Source organism: Xenopus laevis, chromosome 8S, assembly GCF_017654675.1.
Source record: "Xenopus laevis strain J_2021 chromosome 8S, Xenopus_laevis_v10.1, whole genome shotgun sequence".
Taxonomy (NCBI): Eukaryota; Metazoa; Chordata; class Amphibia; order Anura; family Pipidae; genus Xenopus; species Xenopus laevis.
In genome coordinates, this window is record NC_054386.1 from 65,303,545 (window position 1) to 65,317,375 (window position 13,831).

The 13,831-nt window shown below is 40.7% G+C and overlaps 1 protein-coding gene across 1 annotated transcript in view; it reads left to right on the plus strand.

The window, feature by feature from the left end:
- Positions 1–5,217: 5,217 nt before the first annotated feature.
- Positions 5,218–13,831, plus strand: part of fmr1.S (fragile X mental retardation 1 S homeolog) — a 36,390-nt gene continuing 27,776 nt past the window's right edge. The window contains 4 exon segments of the mRNA NM_001096495.1: positions 5,218–5,660; positions 10,904–10,956; positions 11,122–11,215; positions 13,392–13,463. Coding sequence (NP_001089964.1) covers positions 5,610–5,660; positions 10,904–10,956; positions 11,122–11,215; positions 13,392–13,463 — 270 coding nt within the window. The 5' untranslated portion in view covers positions 5,218–5,609.

Here is a 13,831-nt window from a genome sequence, read left to right on the forward strand (position 1 = left end):
GCAGTCACTGTTATTCTTTCATATAACCAACAGAGGGCGCACTGTTATTCTTTCATATAACCAACAGAGGGCATTGTGGGATATTGCAGTCTCTCCCCAAGTGAACTGTTGGTATAGGAATGATTAAAAGTGACTGCAATCTCAGCTAGTCGGGGTCGGTACCGCTGACCCGAGTATAAGCCGAGGTAGACTTTTTCAGCACATTTTGGATGCTGAAAAACTCGGCTTATACTGGTAAGTATTCATTTTTGGGGTATAGTTTTCCTTTAAATGAAAGTAATTCTCAAGTCCTGGGAAGGTTTGGCCAGATACACTTGTGGCTTTTTTGTGAATAATCTTCACTGGAATGATTTATATTTAAAACAGAATAAAGGTTACAGCTTCCAAGTTATGAGCAAAAGTCTTTAATGTGGGTCTGCCATAGTTTGCTGGCCCTATGCTCACTGGGTGTGCCAATCTATGCCTGCCCTATGCTTCTTGTATGTGCCATACTCTGCCTTCCCTATGCTCCCTGGGTGTGCCATACTCTGAGAAAAAGAAGGGGGATTGATCAATGCACATTCCCTGATCCCGTCTCATAAGTAATCCAGTATCTATGCAAGTGCATGTACAGTATTGACAAAAACATGGGTTTTTAGTTACAAAGTTACGATCATAAAATTGGTAATGCACCATACAACATCATGGTAAACGCCACATGGTGGTCACTAACGATTTATTTCCGGTCATAGTATTCAAAGGCTGGCACCTCCTTACATGGCAGCATTTCTTGGGATAAGTGTCTCCTGACCTAGGCATTGGTTTTAGTCAGAGGGCTTAATCCTCCCCCACCATCAGCTTTTAAAAGAGAGAGATTGCCTAGACCACAGCATTGGTTCTACAGGCCTAATCCTCCCTCACTTGAGGCTTCTAAGAGAGAGAGACTGTCCAAACCAGCACCTATTTTAAAGGCATGGGACCACCATTTAAAGGGACGGGTGTGGAGGTGCTATAACAACACGGAAGCTTAGCATGCAGCATTGCTGCTAGACTTCCGGCAGAATAACTCTGCTACAATACAAAAAATTCTGCCCTATGCTCCCTGGGTATGCCATACCCCACCTGTCTTATGATCCCTGGGTATACCATACACTGCCTGCCCTATGCTCCTTGGGTGTCCCATACTCTGTATACCCTATGCTCCTTGTGTGTGCCATACTCTGACCGCCCTAATCTGCATGGGTGTGCCATACTCTGCCCGCCCTACTCTGTATGTGTGTGCCATACTCTGCCGGCCCTATGCTCCTTGTGTGTGCCATACTCTGTCTGCCCTACTCTATATGTGTGTCATACTCTGCCTGTGGGACATGAGCCTGGTAGGGTTTGTTAGCATTTGGAAATTGTTGGTAGGGGCCCCTTTAAGTTTAATCATGTGCTGGGCGATTCTGTTATCCACATGGGGGGGAGGCATATAGATGTAAAGGTACACTTTAAAATGCCTTAATTTTTTCAAATATCGCTGCAGTGAGCACCAACCATTTGGTTTTTTTGGGTGCTACCGCCATTAATGTGGACATGGTCATAACAGTTCTTGTGGTAACATGGGTGTAGTTTAAAGTGGATGTGGTTTACAAACAGGAAGTGGTCAACACTGGATTCCCTTATCGGCCCTCCACCATGAAGGCACAAAAAATTCCAGCCTCTGTACCACAGAAGTTGGACAGCACTGGTTTAGAGCATCAAAGACAAAGTTTAGTCAAAAGAGCTGACTATTTATCAGTGATTTCCGATAACTGGACACTTCGCCATCCCTCGGGAATGCAATTGGGTGTGGCATTGCAGGACACAGCATGAGTTTTTTATGACCTCCTGTCAGTAGGTACTGGAGGGACTGAAATAACCATAACACCTAACGTGAACACAGTGGAGAAATGATATCATATTCTTTGGTTATAGTTCATCACACTATATAGATACGAAACATCAATAATATGTGACCTGCCCCTGCCCAGGCATTCCGATCTGGTAAATCGAGTGCCAGATCTCGTTTGACAGCTAATATTGCACTGAATCCATAACCAGTGTTGGTAAAACAGGTATGGATTCTGGGGTGATAAATGTGTTCCAGTTCCATTATATTGTGACCTCCACATCACCTACAGTATTAATTTGAACTCTAAAGTCGCCCATCTATGGGCTTCCACTCCCCCACATGGAATGGCTCTTATCTGCCTATTATCAGCCAGAGCTTAAAGCAGGGCATCAGAAGAAATGTTTTTTTTTTTATGATACCTTGGCCTGTTTTATTAACCCTCACAGGCCTGTATCATGACACCTTACTCCCATTTACAGCCCTGCTCCCCAGTACCTGATCATAAAAGGCAGAGTAGTGCTGTGGGGTTGGCCTGAAAGTCTGGCTGCTTGACTTCCAATCACTACCTCTCTGCCAATGATTGCTGACCACCAATCTACTACTCAGTTGAAGTCAGGAGCAAATTAGAATTAAGGCAACATGATGTATATGCATGAATTTTTTGCATGTTATAATTATTGTTATACAACACACTTGTACAGAGATAACACACTATTAGCATTAGTCACTCCCCCAGAGGAGCTTGCAATCTAAATTGCACATGGAAGGGTCAATTATATTTTCTCATTATTACTAGAATCTAAATAGTGAACATTCCTGTATGTTTATTTCAAGCAAACCTCAGTGATGTATCAAAATCCAGGATTCTTCCTTTTTCAGCAGAATTTGGTGAACCAAATCCAAATCCTTTAAATCGTGTAACTTTTCGTCACATAAACAAAGGAGTAAAAAAGTTTTTAACCATGTACTATGCACGCCGTTCTCTTTACCCTTTCCCAGCCATAATTTGTATATGCAAATTATGGTTCTGATTCATTTCGGGATTTGGCTGAATCTTTCACAAAGGACTCAGGATTTGGGTGAATCCAAAATAGTGAATTCGGCACATCCCTAAACAACATACAAATTAAACTCAAAACCTCAGTGCTGCAGGACAAAGCACTACCCACTGAGCCACCATGCTGACCTACTACACGAAACCTGTATGCAGGGGCGGTCCTGGCCCCTCTGCCGCCTGAGGCAGCTTGGTGTTGCTGCCACCCCCCCCCTCCCTGGTGCGCTCACCTTTTTGGTTGGGGGGGTCCACGAGGTCGGCAGAGAGGGCCAGGACGATAACACGGAGGCCATAATTTCGCTCTCTGCGCTAGAAGAGCCGAATTTCTGGTTTGAAAGACGGAAAATTGGCTCTTAAAGTGGAGCGGCATTTTTGTTGCCCCTGGTACCTGAGGCGAGTTACTCCTCATTGGCGGAGCGCCCCTGCATGTATGTAAGACAGAAATGGATGTTGAACTCGCAAATGCACTTGTGTTAAAAGCATATAAACCAAAAATATGCATTCAGAATGAATTTCAACAGATCAAATGATTTTATTCCTTTTATGACTGTTTAACTTCATCAATCTTCACGCTCCAGTTTTACTCCACCCAGGGACCGGGTCACCTTTGCAAAAGGTGGTGCAACACAAAGTTTTGTATATATTGTATAATTATTGTATAATTTGTTAACAAAATGTTATAGCTAGGCCCCGTACAACACGGACATGGAGCGTCTATGTGGCAAAGCTTGGAACTGTAAAGCTATCATTTCGGAATGTTATAAACAGCAACTGCAAACTCCGGAGGATTTTAAATTCCCATACATGCAAAAATGGGAGACTGACCTCCAACTTCAATTTTCCCTTGACCAATGGCAACAAAGTCTCTCAGCGTCTAAAGGCGCCATGGCCTGCACTAACCACCTAGAGACACATACCAAAATCACGCATCGGTGGTATCTTACTCCAACCAGACTGGCAACCATAAACCCTCAATACTCACCCCAATGTTGGAGACGTTGTGGACAAGTTGGGACTTTCCTACATATGTGGTGGTTATGCCCTATTATTCAACCTGATTCAACAACGTTTATGTTACACCTTCCCAAGTCAGCCCCAGATAGCTCTTCTTCAAATCTTTCCAGAACGTATAGAGGGACATAACAAAAAGTTATTATTCCATGTTTTCAATACAGCTGCCACACTGATTGCACAAACCTGGAAACAGCCTGTAACACCAAATATACAGCATCTCATCTTACAACTAAAGGTTAGAGAGAGCATGGAGAGAATGGCGGCATATACACCTGAAGCCAGCTTCAAATGCGCACAAATATGGGATCCTTGGCATCCTACCCAGGACATACAGGAGTGATATTCCCTTAAGACCAGACAGTGTTTTTTTTTGTCTTAGGACAAGTCTATTATTCCTTTTAAGGGTTGATTACCCGTTATAACACCATGTACCAAATCTATGTTCTTAGTACGATCCATGTACAAATTATCTGTTTTTCTCTATTCTTTCATCTATAATTTTTCTCCTTTTCCTTCTACATATGAGTATAATGTTCAGGATGTAATTTTTCCTCATTGTGTTAATCGTGCTTCTTCAACGATTTACATAGCTCTTATGTGTCACTGAACATGTAGATCTTGGCTTTGTTTGTATTCTTACTATATCTAAGCACAATAAACCTGCAAATTGAAAAAAAAATGTTATAGCTAGGGTTGCCACCTTTTCCGGAAAAAAATAGCAGCCTTCCTACAGATTTATCTTTTTTCCCTATTAATAACATTGGGATCAACCCTCATTTTTACCGGCCAGGCTGGTAACCCAAGTTATAGCACAGCGCATTTATCGTGAGCCAGCGCTGTACACTGTATTCCTGGTCAGCAATATAACACAGGCCAAAGTATTTTTAATTTCTAACTTCCTGGTTCTCCAGAGCAATTGTTGAATGAGCAGAAAGACGCATTTTATTTTGTATAACTTTTGACTAAAGTGTGCCCCAGAAATGGCAGATCATTTTCAATCACACGATATGGAATAATAAGGAAAAGCTTATCTATTGAATTGCTTTTTATTCCTAGGGCTTAGGGTCCCCTATTGTGTCATTTATTTTATTTTGCAGTAAAGTATCACATTCTGCTTATCTCCCTCGTTGCTTTGCATCAATGATAACGTTTGGCGGTTTTCTCCACTATATTTAGCGGAGATTGAACAGGGGCGACCCCAGAGCTCCCCTCCCTCGTGTTTCATTCCCGCCGCCAGACGCGCTCTTCTGCCACACCCCTGTCTGCTGAGCACCATTCCAACTTTACCAGGTCCCACCCTACGTGTGCAGCCGTCACAATCATAAATACATATATAAAGCTGCCTTCGATTTCATTGGTTCCATTGTGTGTCCATCGACGGGTTAGTCACCGAGAAGGGAAGGAAACCGGCAGGTTAGGTTGCACCAACAGAGCCTCTGCGAATGGGCGGGCTCTAAGCCGCGGCCTGCTGTCACGTGACACGGTTTTAATGTTTACATTCGAGGCGGTCTTGGGGATACCTTGCTGGACGGGGTCCCGTTTCGCTTTCATTTCCCGAGAGCAGACGCAAAGCTGGCGGGCGGCGGGCTTAATGCTGGCTTTGGAACACTGACAGAAACGAGGCCTGGGCGGGGGGTGGGAGACCCGCCTTATCTGCCGCCCGTAACCAAGGCATCGCGCGGAGCCAACATGGAGGAGCTGGCCGTGGAGGTGCGGGGCTCCAATGGAGCCTTCTACAAGGTGAGACTGGCTGCTTTCCGGAAACTCCGCCTTTGTTATGCTGTAATAATCCTCCTGGAATCCTGAGATCTCTGTTAGCAAGTCCAAGGCCGGAGCGGGATGTGTCTAGGCCTGTGCATCACGATAATGACTTGCAAACTCCCCCCTCCATCCATTCATAGGTCTGTCCCCTCAGTCTAACAGCATCAGCACCAGCTTCCGCCCGAGCCTACCCACAGCAGTCTGCCTGCTTGGACTTGCATCCTCACTGGGGGACACTTGCTGCAAACTTGGCCGCACTCTTTCCAGCACTGATAGTGGGGAGGGAGATTCCCGCCTGTAACACTGCTGAGATCAGGGCAGGGGGATCCCCGGGGCGAACCCTGGCTGTTGGACAGATCTATTCTGGGGTGGGGAAGGAGATCTATGGTATAAGCCTGGCAGATCATATATTCCTCTGTACAACATGCAAAGCTCTGTCTGGGTGAATAATAATAATAATAATAATAATGAATATTTAGGAAATCTCAGCCTCCTCACTGTCAAGTGCTATATAATTCCCCTTGGAGCCCTTCTGTTGGTAGGAACCTCAAATAAAATGGCATCCTTCTCTCCTGCAGGTACCTGGTTGCATTGCAAAGCCTTTTACATCATAAGAGTATATTATTTAAATACTGCAGGAGAAAAACTTATTTTGTGACACATGTCCTTTATTAAAGGACCAACTGTAGAATATTACAAGCTCAATGCATTGGTGAAAAACACTACATCTTTTTTTTTGGAGGGGGGGTGCAAAAGCCCTTATGCAATGTGCTAGGAACATGACCCAGCTGTGTACTGATGTGAATGTGGAAGGGAGATACCCCTATTCTGTAATGCAGCAGTTTGCTGCCTGCTGATATAAAGTGCAACATCATGAAATGGGTGCTACACGGCAGATTTGCTCATGTTGTAGCCTCTGGTGCATGCTGCTGCCTTGTACCCAAAAGAGCTTGTCGCCATCAAGAAACACAATTCAACAGCACTTGAGTTTAGATGCATAACTGGATGTAGTCAGGTTACAGTTAAGGTGGCCATAGACACACAGATCCGATCGTACGAATCGAGGATTCGTACGATTTTCGGATCGTGTGTGGCGTGTGCCGAAATCTTTCACCCGGCGGAGATCGGTCGTTTGGTCGATCAGTCAGGTTTGATTTTGACCCGACCGATCCCCCGGAGCTCATGGCACATCGTAATTTGATTTTTCGGCCATACGGCCGAACAATAAGATTACCCCCGATATAGCCATGCCTGTTAATGGCATATCGGGAAAGATGTTGCCAAACGAGCGGATCTTTGCATCTATGGCCACCTTAAGTCCCATAAATCTTTGGACAGAGACACATTTTTTCTAATTTTGGTTTGTACATTACCACAATGAATTTTAAATGAAACAACTCAGATGCAGTCAAACTGCAGACTTTCAGCTTTAATTCAGTGGGTTGAACAAAAAAGATTGAACAAAAATGTGAAGAACAGAACACGTGCGGTCAAAGGAGCTCTCCATGCAGGTGAAAAAAGCCATCCGTAAGCTGTAAAAACAGAAAACATCCGAGAAATTGCTGCAATATTAGAACTGTCACATCTACAGTTTGGTACATCCTGAGAAAGAAAGAAAGAAAGCTCTGGTGAACTCAGCAACGCAAAAATGCCTTGGACGTCCACGGAAGACAACAGTGGTGGATGATCCCAGAACCATTTCCATGGTGAAGAGAAACCCATTCACAACAGCCAAACAAGTAAACAACACTCTCCAGGAGGTAGGTATATCGACATCCAAGTCTACCATAAAGAGAAGACTGCATGAAGGTAAATACAGAGGGTGCACTGCAAGGTGCAAGCCACTCCTAAGCATCAAGAATAAAAAGGCTAGATTGGACTTTGCTAAAAAAAAAAAAACCAGCACACTTCTGGAAAAACATTATTTGGACAGATGAAACCAAGATCAACCTCTACCAGAATGATGGCAAGAAAAAAGTATGGAGAAGGCGTGGAACAGCTCATGAGCCAAAGCATACTACATTATCTGTAAAATATGGGGAGGCAGTGTGGGAGGCTTGGGCGTGCATGGCTGCCAGTGGCACTGGGACACTAGTATTTATCCATGATGTGACACAGGACAGAAGCAACTGAATTAATTCTGAGGTGTTCAGAGACGCTGTCTGCTCAAATCCAGCTGAATGCAGTCAAACTGATTGGGAGGCATTTCATAATACAGATGGACAATGACCCAAAACATACAGCCAAAGCAACCCAGGAGTTTATTAAAGCAAAGAAGTGGAATATTCTTGAATGGCCAAGTCAGTCACCTGATCTGAACCCAATTGAGCTGCATTTCACTTGTTGAAGACTAAACATAAGACAGAAAGGCCCTCAAACAGCAACTGAAAGCCGCTGCAGCAAAGGCCTGGCAAAGCATTAAAAAGTAGGATACCCAGATGTCCATGAGTTCAAGACTTCAGGCTGTAAAGGGTTTTCAACCAAGTATTAGAAATGAACATTTTATTTTCAGTTTTTTTAATTTGTCTAGATACTTTTGAGCCCCTGAAATGAAGTGATTGTGTTTAAAAAAAAAAAGCTTTAGTTCCTCACATTTTTATGCAATCTTTTTGTTCAACCCACTGAATTAAAGCTGAAAGTCTGCAGTTCAACTGCATCAGAGTTCTTTCATTTAAAATTCATGGTGGTAATGTACAGAACCAAAATTAGAAAGAGTTGTCTGTCCAAAGATTTATGGGCCTAACTATATGTTATCTGTGGTACTGAATATTAGTTTCCACTATTCTAGCATCTGAATTGGAGTGCGGCTGAATTTTGTTCATTTGTGCTTGGTTGTATACCTTTACCAAAGAGGGATCTAGCTGTGTACCTGCCAATGGAAAAAAAACAAACACATTTTCTGACTGTGTAGGCTTAGCTGGGATGATGGAGAAGATGTGCAGAACTATATACCTGGTGGAGAGAGCTCCTCATCTGTATTACACAGTAAGCTTGGCAGCAACATGCTCTATTCAGTGCTAGAAATTAAAATAAGTTACATATTTTTTAATTAAAACGAAAGACAAATATTATGTTCAGTACTATCATTGTAGACACATTATATACTGTATATATAATTTCCACTTAAAGGGTACCTATCATAGGAAAGTGTTTTCTCCACTGGACGTTCAGGCTATTTGAACCCAAACTCTGGGTGGGACTCATTTATGCATGTGAAATCACCTGCATACGACTTTTAAGCCAAGAGGCTTGGGTCTCCAAACATGGTGTAAGGGAGCATATTACATTACATATCTGGGGTAATAAGGAATGCAGCATACAACTTTTATATGTTTAGTTTCACAGTTTTTTCTTCTAGATCATATGTAAACTCTGTACTTGATAGACAGTCAGGGCAGACATATTTACCTTTTGCATATAAATGTTACCACCTCATTTTTTGTCTGCAGGTGCTCTTTTCAAATAGGAGCATAACATAGTTCAATATAATTGACCATTTTAGCTGTTTTCAACCATTTGCGTTGCTGTATACATTGGGAAAACAATGATCAGCTTTCCAAATTGAAATCCATTCAGAGGCAACACATATAGACAATTATAGCCATCAATGATATGTGGAACATGTTACTGCACTGTCTAATGTTACATCAATTTGCTCGCATACTATCATCATGTGTTTTTATTATTTAGATCTTTATTGCAGCAGGTCAGAAATAGAAGCATTTGCTTCACTTCTTAAATGAGAAGGAAAGTCTTATTATACTTGGGGGTGCCAAAAGTTAGGCATCCCAAGTGATCGTATTTACTTGCCTGACACTCCGGGCTGGTGCTCCAATCTTGAGAAAACTGCACCAGCCCATGATTCTTTCAGCACCACGGAATGATTGTCTTACGGCTTCTTCTCGCGGCTGTGAAAAGCTGAACTTTCTCGAAAAAGTTGGCTATTTCGTTATACTGCGCATGTGTCTGCCCCAAGAAATTTGAAGAAAGAAGAAGCAGGAAACCGATCGTTCCATGGTGCTCGCTGGAAGAATCCAAGGCCGGTGCAGTTTTCTGCTTCTAGGTGGCCCTGGGTGTCAGTTAAGTAAGTTCGATCACTTGCACGTGCCTAGCTTTTGGCACCTCCAAGTAAAAAAAGGACTTTCCTTCTCCTTTAAGTGGATCTACCAACATTCTCCAGCAATGAATCCCAGCGGTCATCTTCAATTTAGCCTATTAACAAAGGGTTACACTTAATAATCCAAATTTAGGTTTAAGGTGCTCTCAAACGACGTTTTTATTTTCTATGTGTGACCGTTTTTTTAATATTGAAGTGTAAAGTGTCATTTTTCACCTGAAGCAGCTGTGGGAGGGGGGGGGGTCGCTGACCCTGTAAACTGTTCTAAATTGATATATTTAGTTGATACATTTCTTATCTTTGTCCCTGCTGAGCATAATCCCTGGATTTCATAACAGGCAGCTGTTGGAATTGATACAATAGTTGGTAATACTCCAGAAATGCTGCTGAGAAATGTATCAACTATTGGTATCAATTAAATATAGCAAATTGTAACAGTTTAGAGTCTGTACCTGAATTACCAGAGACAGGGACATTCAACTTTAAATTTAGATTTTAGAAAAACAGTAAAACATAAATAATGGAAAGTAATTGAAAAAAGTCTTTATTTCTGGGGAACAATCTAAAAACAACTGAATTGAAAACTGTTTGAAAGTTAACAACCCCCTTTAGAGCTGCATGTCTGTCATGGTTGTTGTGGGCCTATAACTTTTGAGGCTTTATTTTCATTTAAATGTAAAATCCAAAAAAACATAAGGACAAATTGTCTTAAGTTAATTGTGAGATGCTATTTGAAACACCTGAAACACCAGAGACAGGGACATTCAACTTTAAATTTAGATTTTAGAAAAACAGTAAAACATAAATAATGGAAAGTAATTGAAAAAAGTCTTTATTTCTGGGGAACAATCTAAAAACAACTGAATTGAAAACTGTTTGAAAGTTAACAACCCCCTTTAGAGCTGCATGTCTGTCATGGTTGTTGTGGGCCTATAACTTTTGAGGCTTTATTTTCATTCAAATGTAAAATCCAAAAAAACATAAGGACAAATTGTCTTAAGTTAATTGTGAGATGCTATTTGCAAAGAGCTTTGTATTCTAACTTATGCAATATAAATTCATCATTGATTTGTTAATGTATGACTTTTCTTTTCTTCTGTCACAGGCGTTTGTGAAAGATGTACATGAAGATTCTATAACTGTCACTTTTGAAAACAAGTAAGTACCTGCAGTTGCATGATAAATCAGAGCTTTGTGGTCATTGTTAATTCAATTCTCGTTATTTCAGGTTCTAATGGGAAGTGCTATAATGTTAATTTGTGATAGCATTTGTGATCTACTGCTTTAGACAGCTGTATGATAAATAAATGCTTATATTTGCAGCTGGCAGCAAGAGAAACAAATCCCGTTCCATGATGTAAGATTTCCACCGCCGTCGGGGTATAATAAGGACATAAATGAAAGCGATGAGGTAGAGGTAAGTAAAATCAGTATTGTAAATGGTGTTTAATAAACATCTAGCATCTCATTTCAGATGTTCTCTTTTAAAAAGCAAACACCCACATCAATAGGTAGTAAACTCTCGTTATCTGTCTCTCCTTTAGTTTTTGAGGTTTGATGGTTACACTCGTTTTGTGGTAGCGTGTAAAATATTTTTATATTTACTAATCCGTTTCAACATAAGCAAAATATACCCCATATAGCAGGTGAAATACAGTATGTATACAGGGGGAATATGTATATTGCTGAGGGCTCCCTTTTTCTAACAAATTGAAGTTGACATATGGTGGTACTTGACTCAATTAGCAAATGTTCCAAATCCCAAACCAAATCCTGAATTTATGCATTTATTAAATGGGAACTATCACAAAAATGAGAATTTAATATAAACTTCAACATACTGAAATAAGAGATTTTCTAAATACAACCAATTAAAAATGCTGTACCATTTCTGAAATAATCAATTTTATTGTCACTATTCCTCTCAACATCTGTTTCTCTTCATTCTTTCTTCATACAGCAGTTGGGTGTCAGATATTCATTGACAGTTAGATACAATATATCTTATAGGGGGGGGTACTTTTGCCTAGAAAATGTATTAGAGCTCACTCTATTATCACCAGACATCATGTCTCTCTATATGCAGGATTTGTGCAAAATGCAGTTAATTTGTTAGATTTTGTTTGTACTGGAATCCGTTATTTGAATGAGCTCTAATACATCTGCTAGGAAAGGAAGCCCCCCTATAAGATATATTGGATATATTTAAAGGAATTGTTCAGTGTAAAATTAAAAACTGGGTAAATAGGCTGTGCAAAATAAAAAAAAATGTATCTAATATAGTTAGTTAGGCAAAAATGTAATGTATAAATGCTGGAGTGGCTGGATGTCTAACATAATAGCCAGAACACTACTTCACTACTTACTGCTTTTGAGCTCTCTTGGTTTCCACTGACTGAAGTCTCATCAGAGACTGGAGGGGGGCCTCATGGGTCATATCTGTTGCATTTGAATCTGAGCTGAATGCTGAGTACCGGTTGCAAACTCACTGAACAGTTATGTTCCATGTGGCCTCCCCTCAAGTCGCTGACTATCTCACAGTTAGAAAGCTGAAAAGCAGGAAGTAGTGTTCTGGTTATTATGTTACACATCCAGTCACTCCAGCCTTTATACATTACATTTTTGATTAACTATATTAGAAACATTTTTAATTGATTGTATTTAGACAGTTTTTTACTTCAATATAATGAAGATTATATTACATTTTCATTTTTGAGGTAGTTCCCCTTTAAAATTCTGCAATTCTCTCGGATATTACAAGCAGTAGCCAACTCCTGGTATTGTTATGTGAATTCTATGTACAACTGTAATTTGCATTAGCCATTTATTAGTATGCCCTCTGTGCCACATTGGTAGCCGTGTTACAAAGGGAAAAGAGAAGTAGAACTGTAGTCTATTCTGACCAATCTGATTCAGTAGACTAGTTATACAAGGCGAGGACAATAGCTTTGAATCATGCCACTGTGCATGCTATTTATGATTTTCCCTTGAATTCTAAATACATTAACAAATAACAGACACATATATTGTATACTTCAGAATCTCCTGTTCGAGGGCCAGATACATGGGCAGATAAGCTGCCAACTCAGTCTGAAGGGGCCACCTTAAGTTGGTTAACTGAAGAACCAATAAGGGGCTGTATCTTGGATTTTGGGTAGATCAATCACAGTCCCTGGCTGGGTAATCGTGGAATTATTATTTAACCAATAAATGCGTCTGCTAACATGAGTGCTTTGTAATACACTGTGCATATAAAAGAACTGGAGCGCCTGGTGCTACAGGGGAGGGATATATTGATTGTAATCGGCGGGCAGACTTAAATTATACAGTCAGTAAGATGCACATTTAACTTGAGAATTTTCTGTTCTTTTAATAATTGTACAGAAAGTTGGAAATGTAAGCCCATGATCTGATAAGATACCCAATTGAGTGAGATTCTACAAGGAGACAGATATACATTGTTGTTTTGGATTTTTCTAGTTAAAGAAAGTTGTATTTGGGCAGATACCTTTTATACGGTTCATCACTTTTATGCATCTGTGGTGGGTATTCAAAATAATATAATAGGTTTCTCATTTGATATTGTCTTTCAGGTGTATTCCAGAGCGAATGAAAAAGAGCCATGCTGCTGGTGGCTTGCTAAAGTTAGAATGATAAAGGGTGAGGTAGGAATAAGTCTGCTTATTTTCTTTGCTTATCCTTTGTAAATATGGAATGTTATAATGTAATATATTAATGTAATCCTTGAATCCTGCCAGCATTGCCTAATGAGCTATTCATCTTTTTAAGTTCTCTACCTTGTGCTGAGTTGTACTCCCTTAAACCTATTTCAAGTGTGTAAAGGTTGACAAATATTAGTGATTCAGCCAAAACTGGAGTTTAAGGGACCGCTATTATTAGACCCTTTAGTAGTAGTTTTGCTACAACTCCCATCCTCCTCCCGTTTCCTCTACCCGTTTTCCTATCTGCATTACCACTTTTTATGTACAGGCCCATAACTATACATTCTGGCAATCTCAACTGTATTTGAACT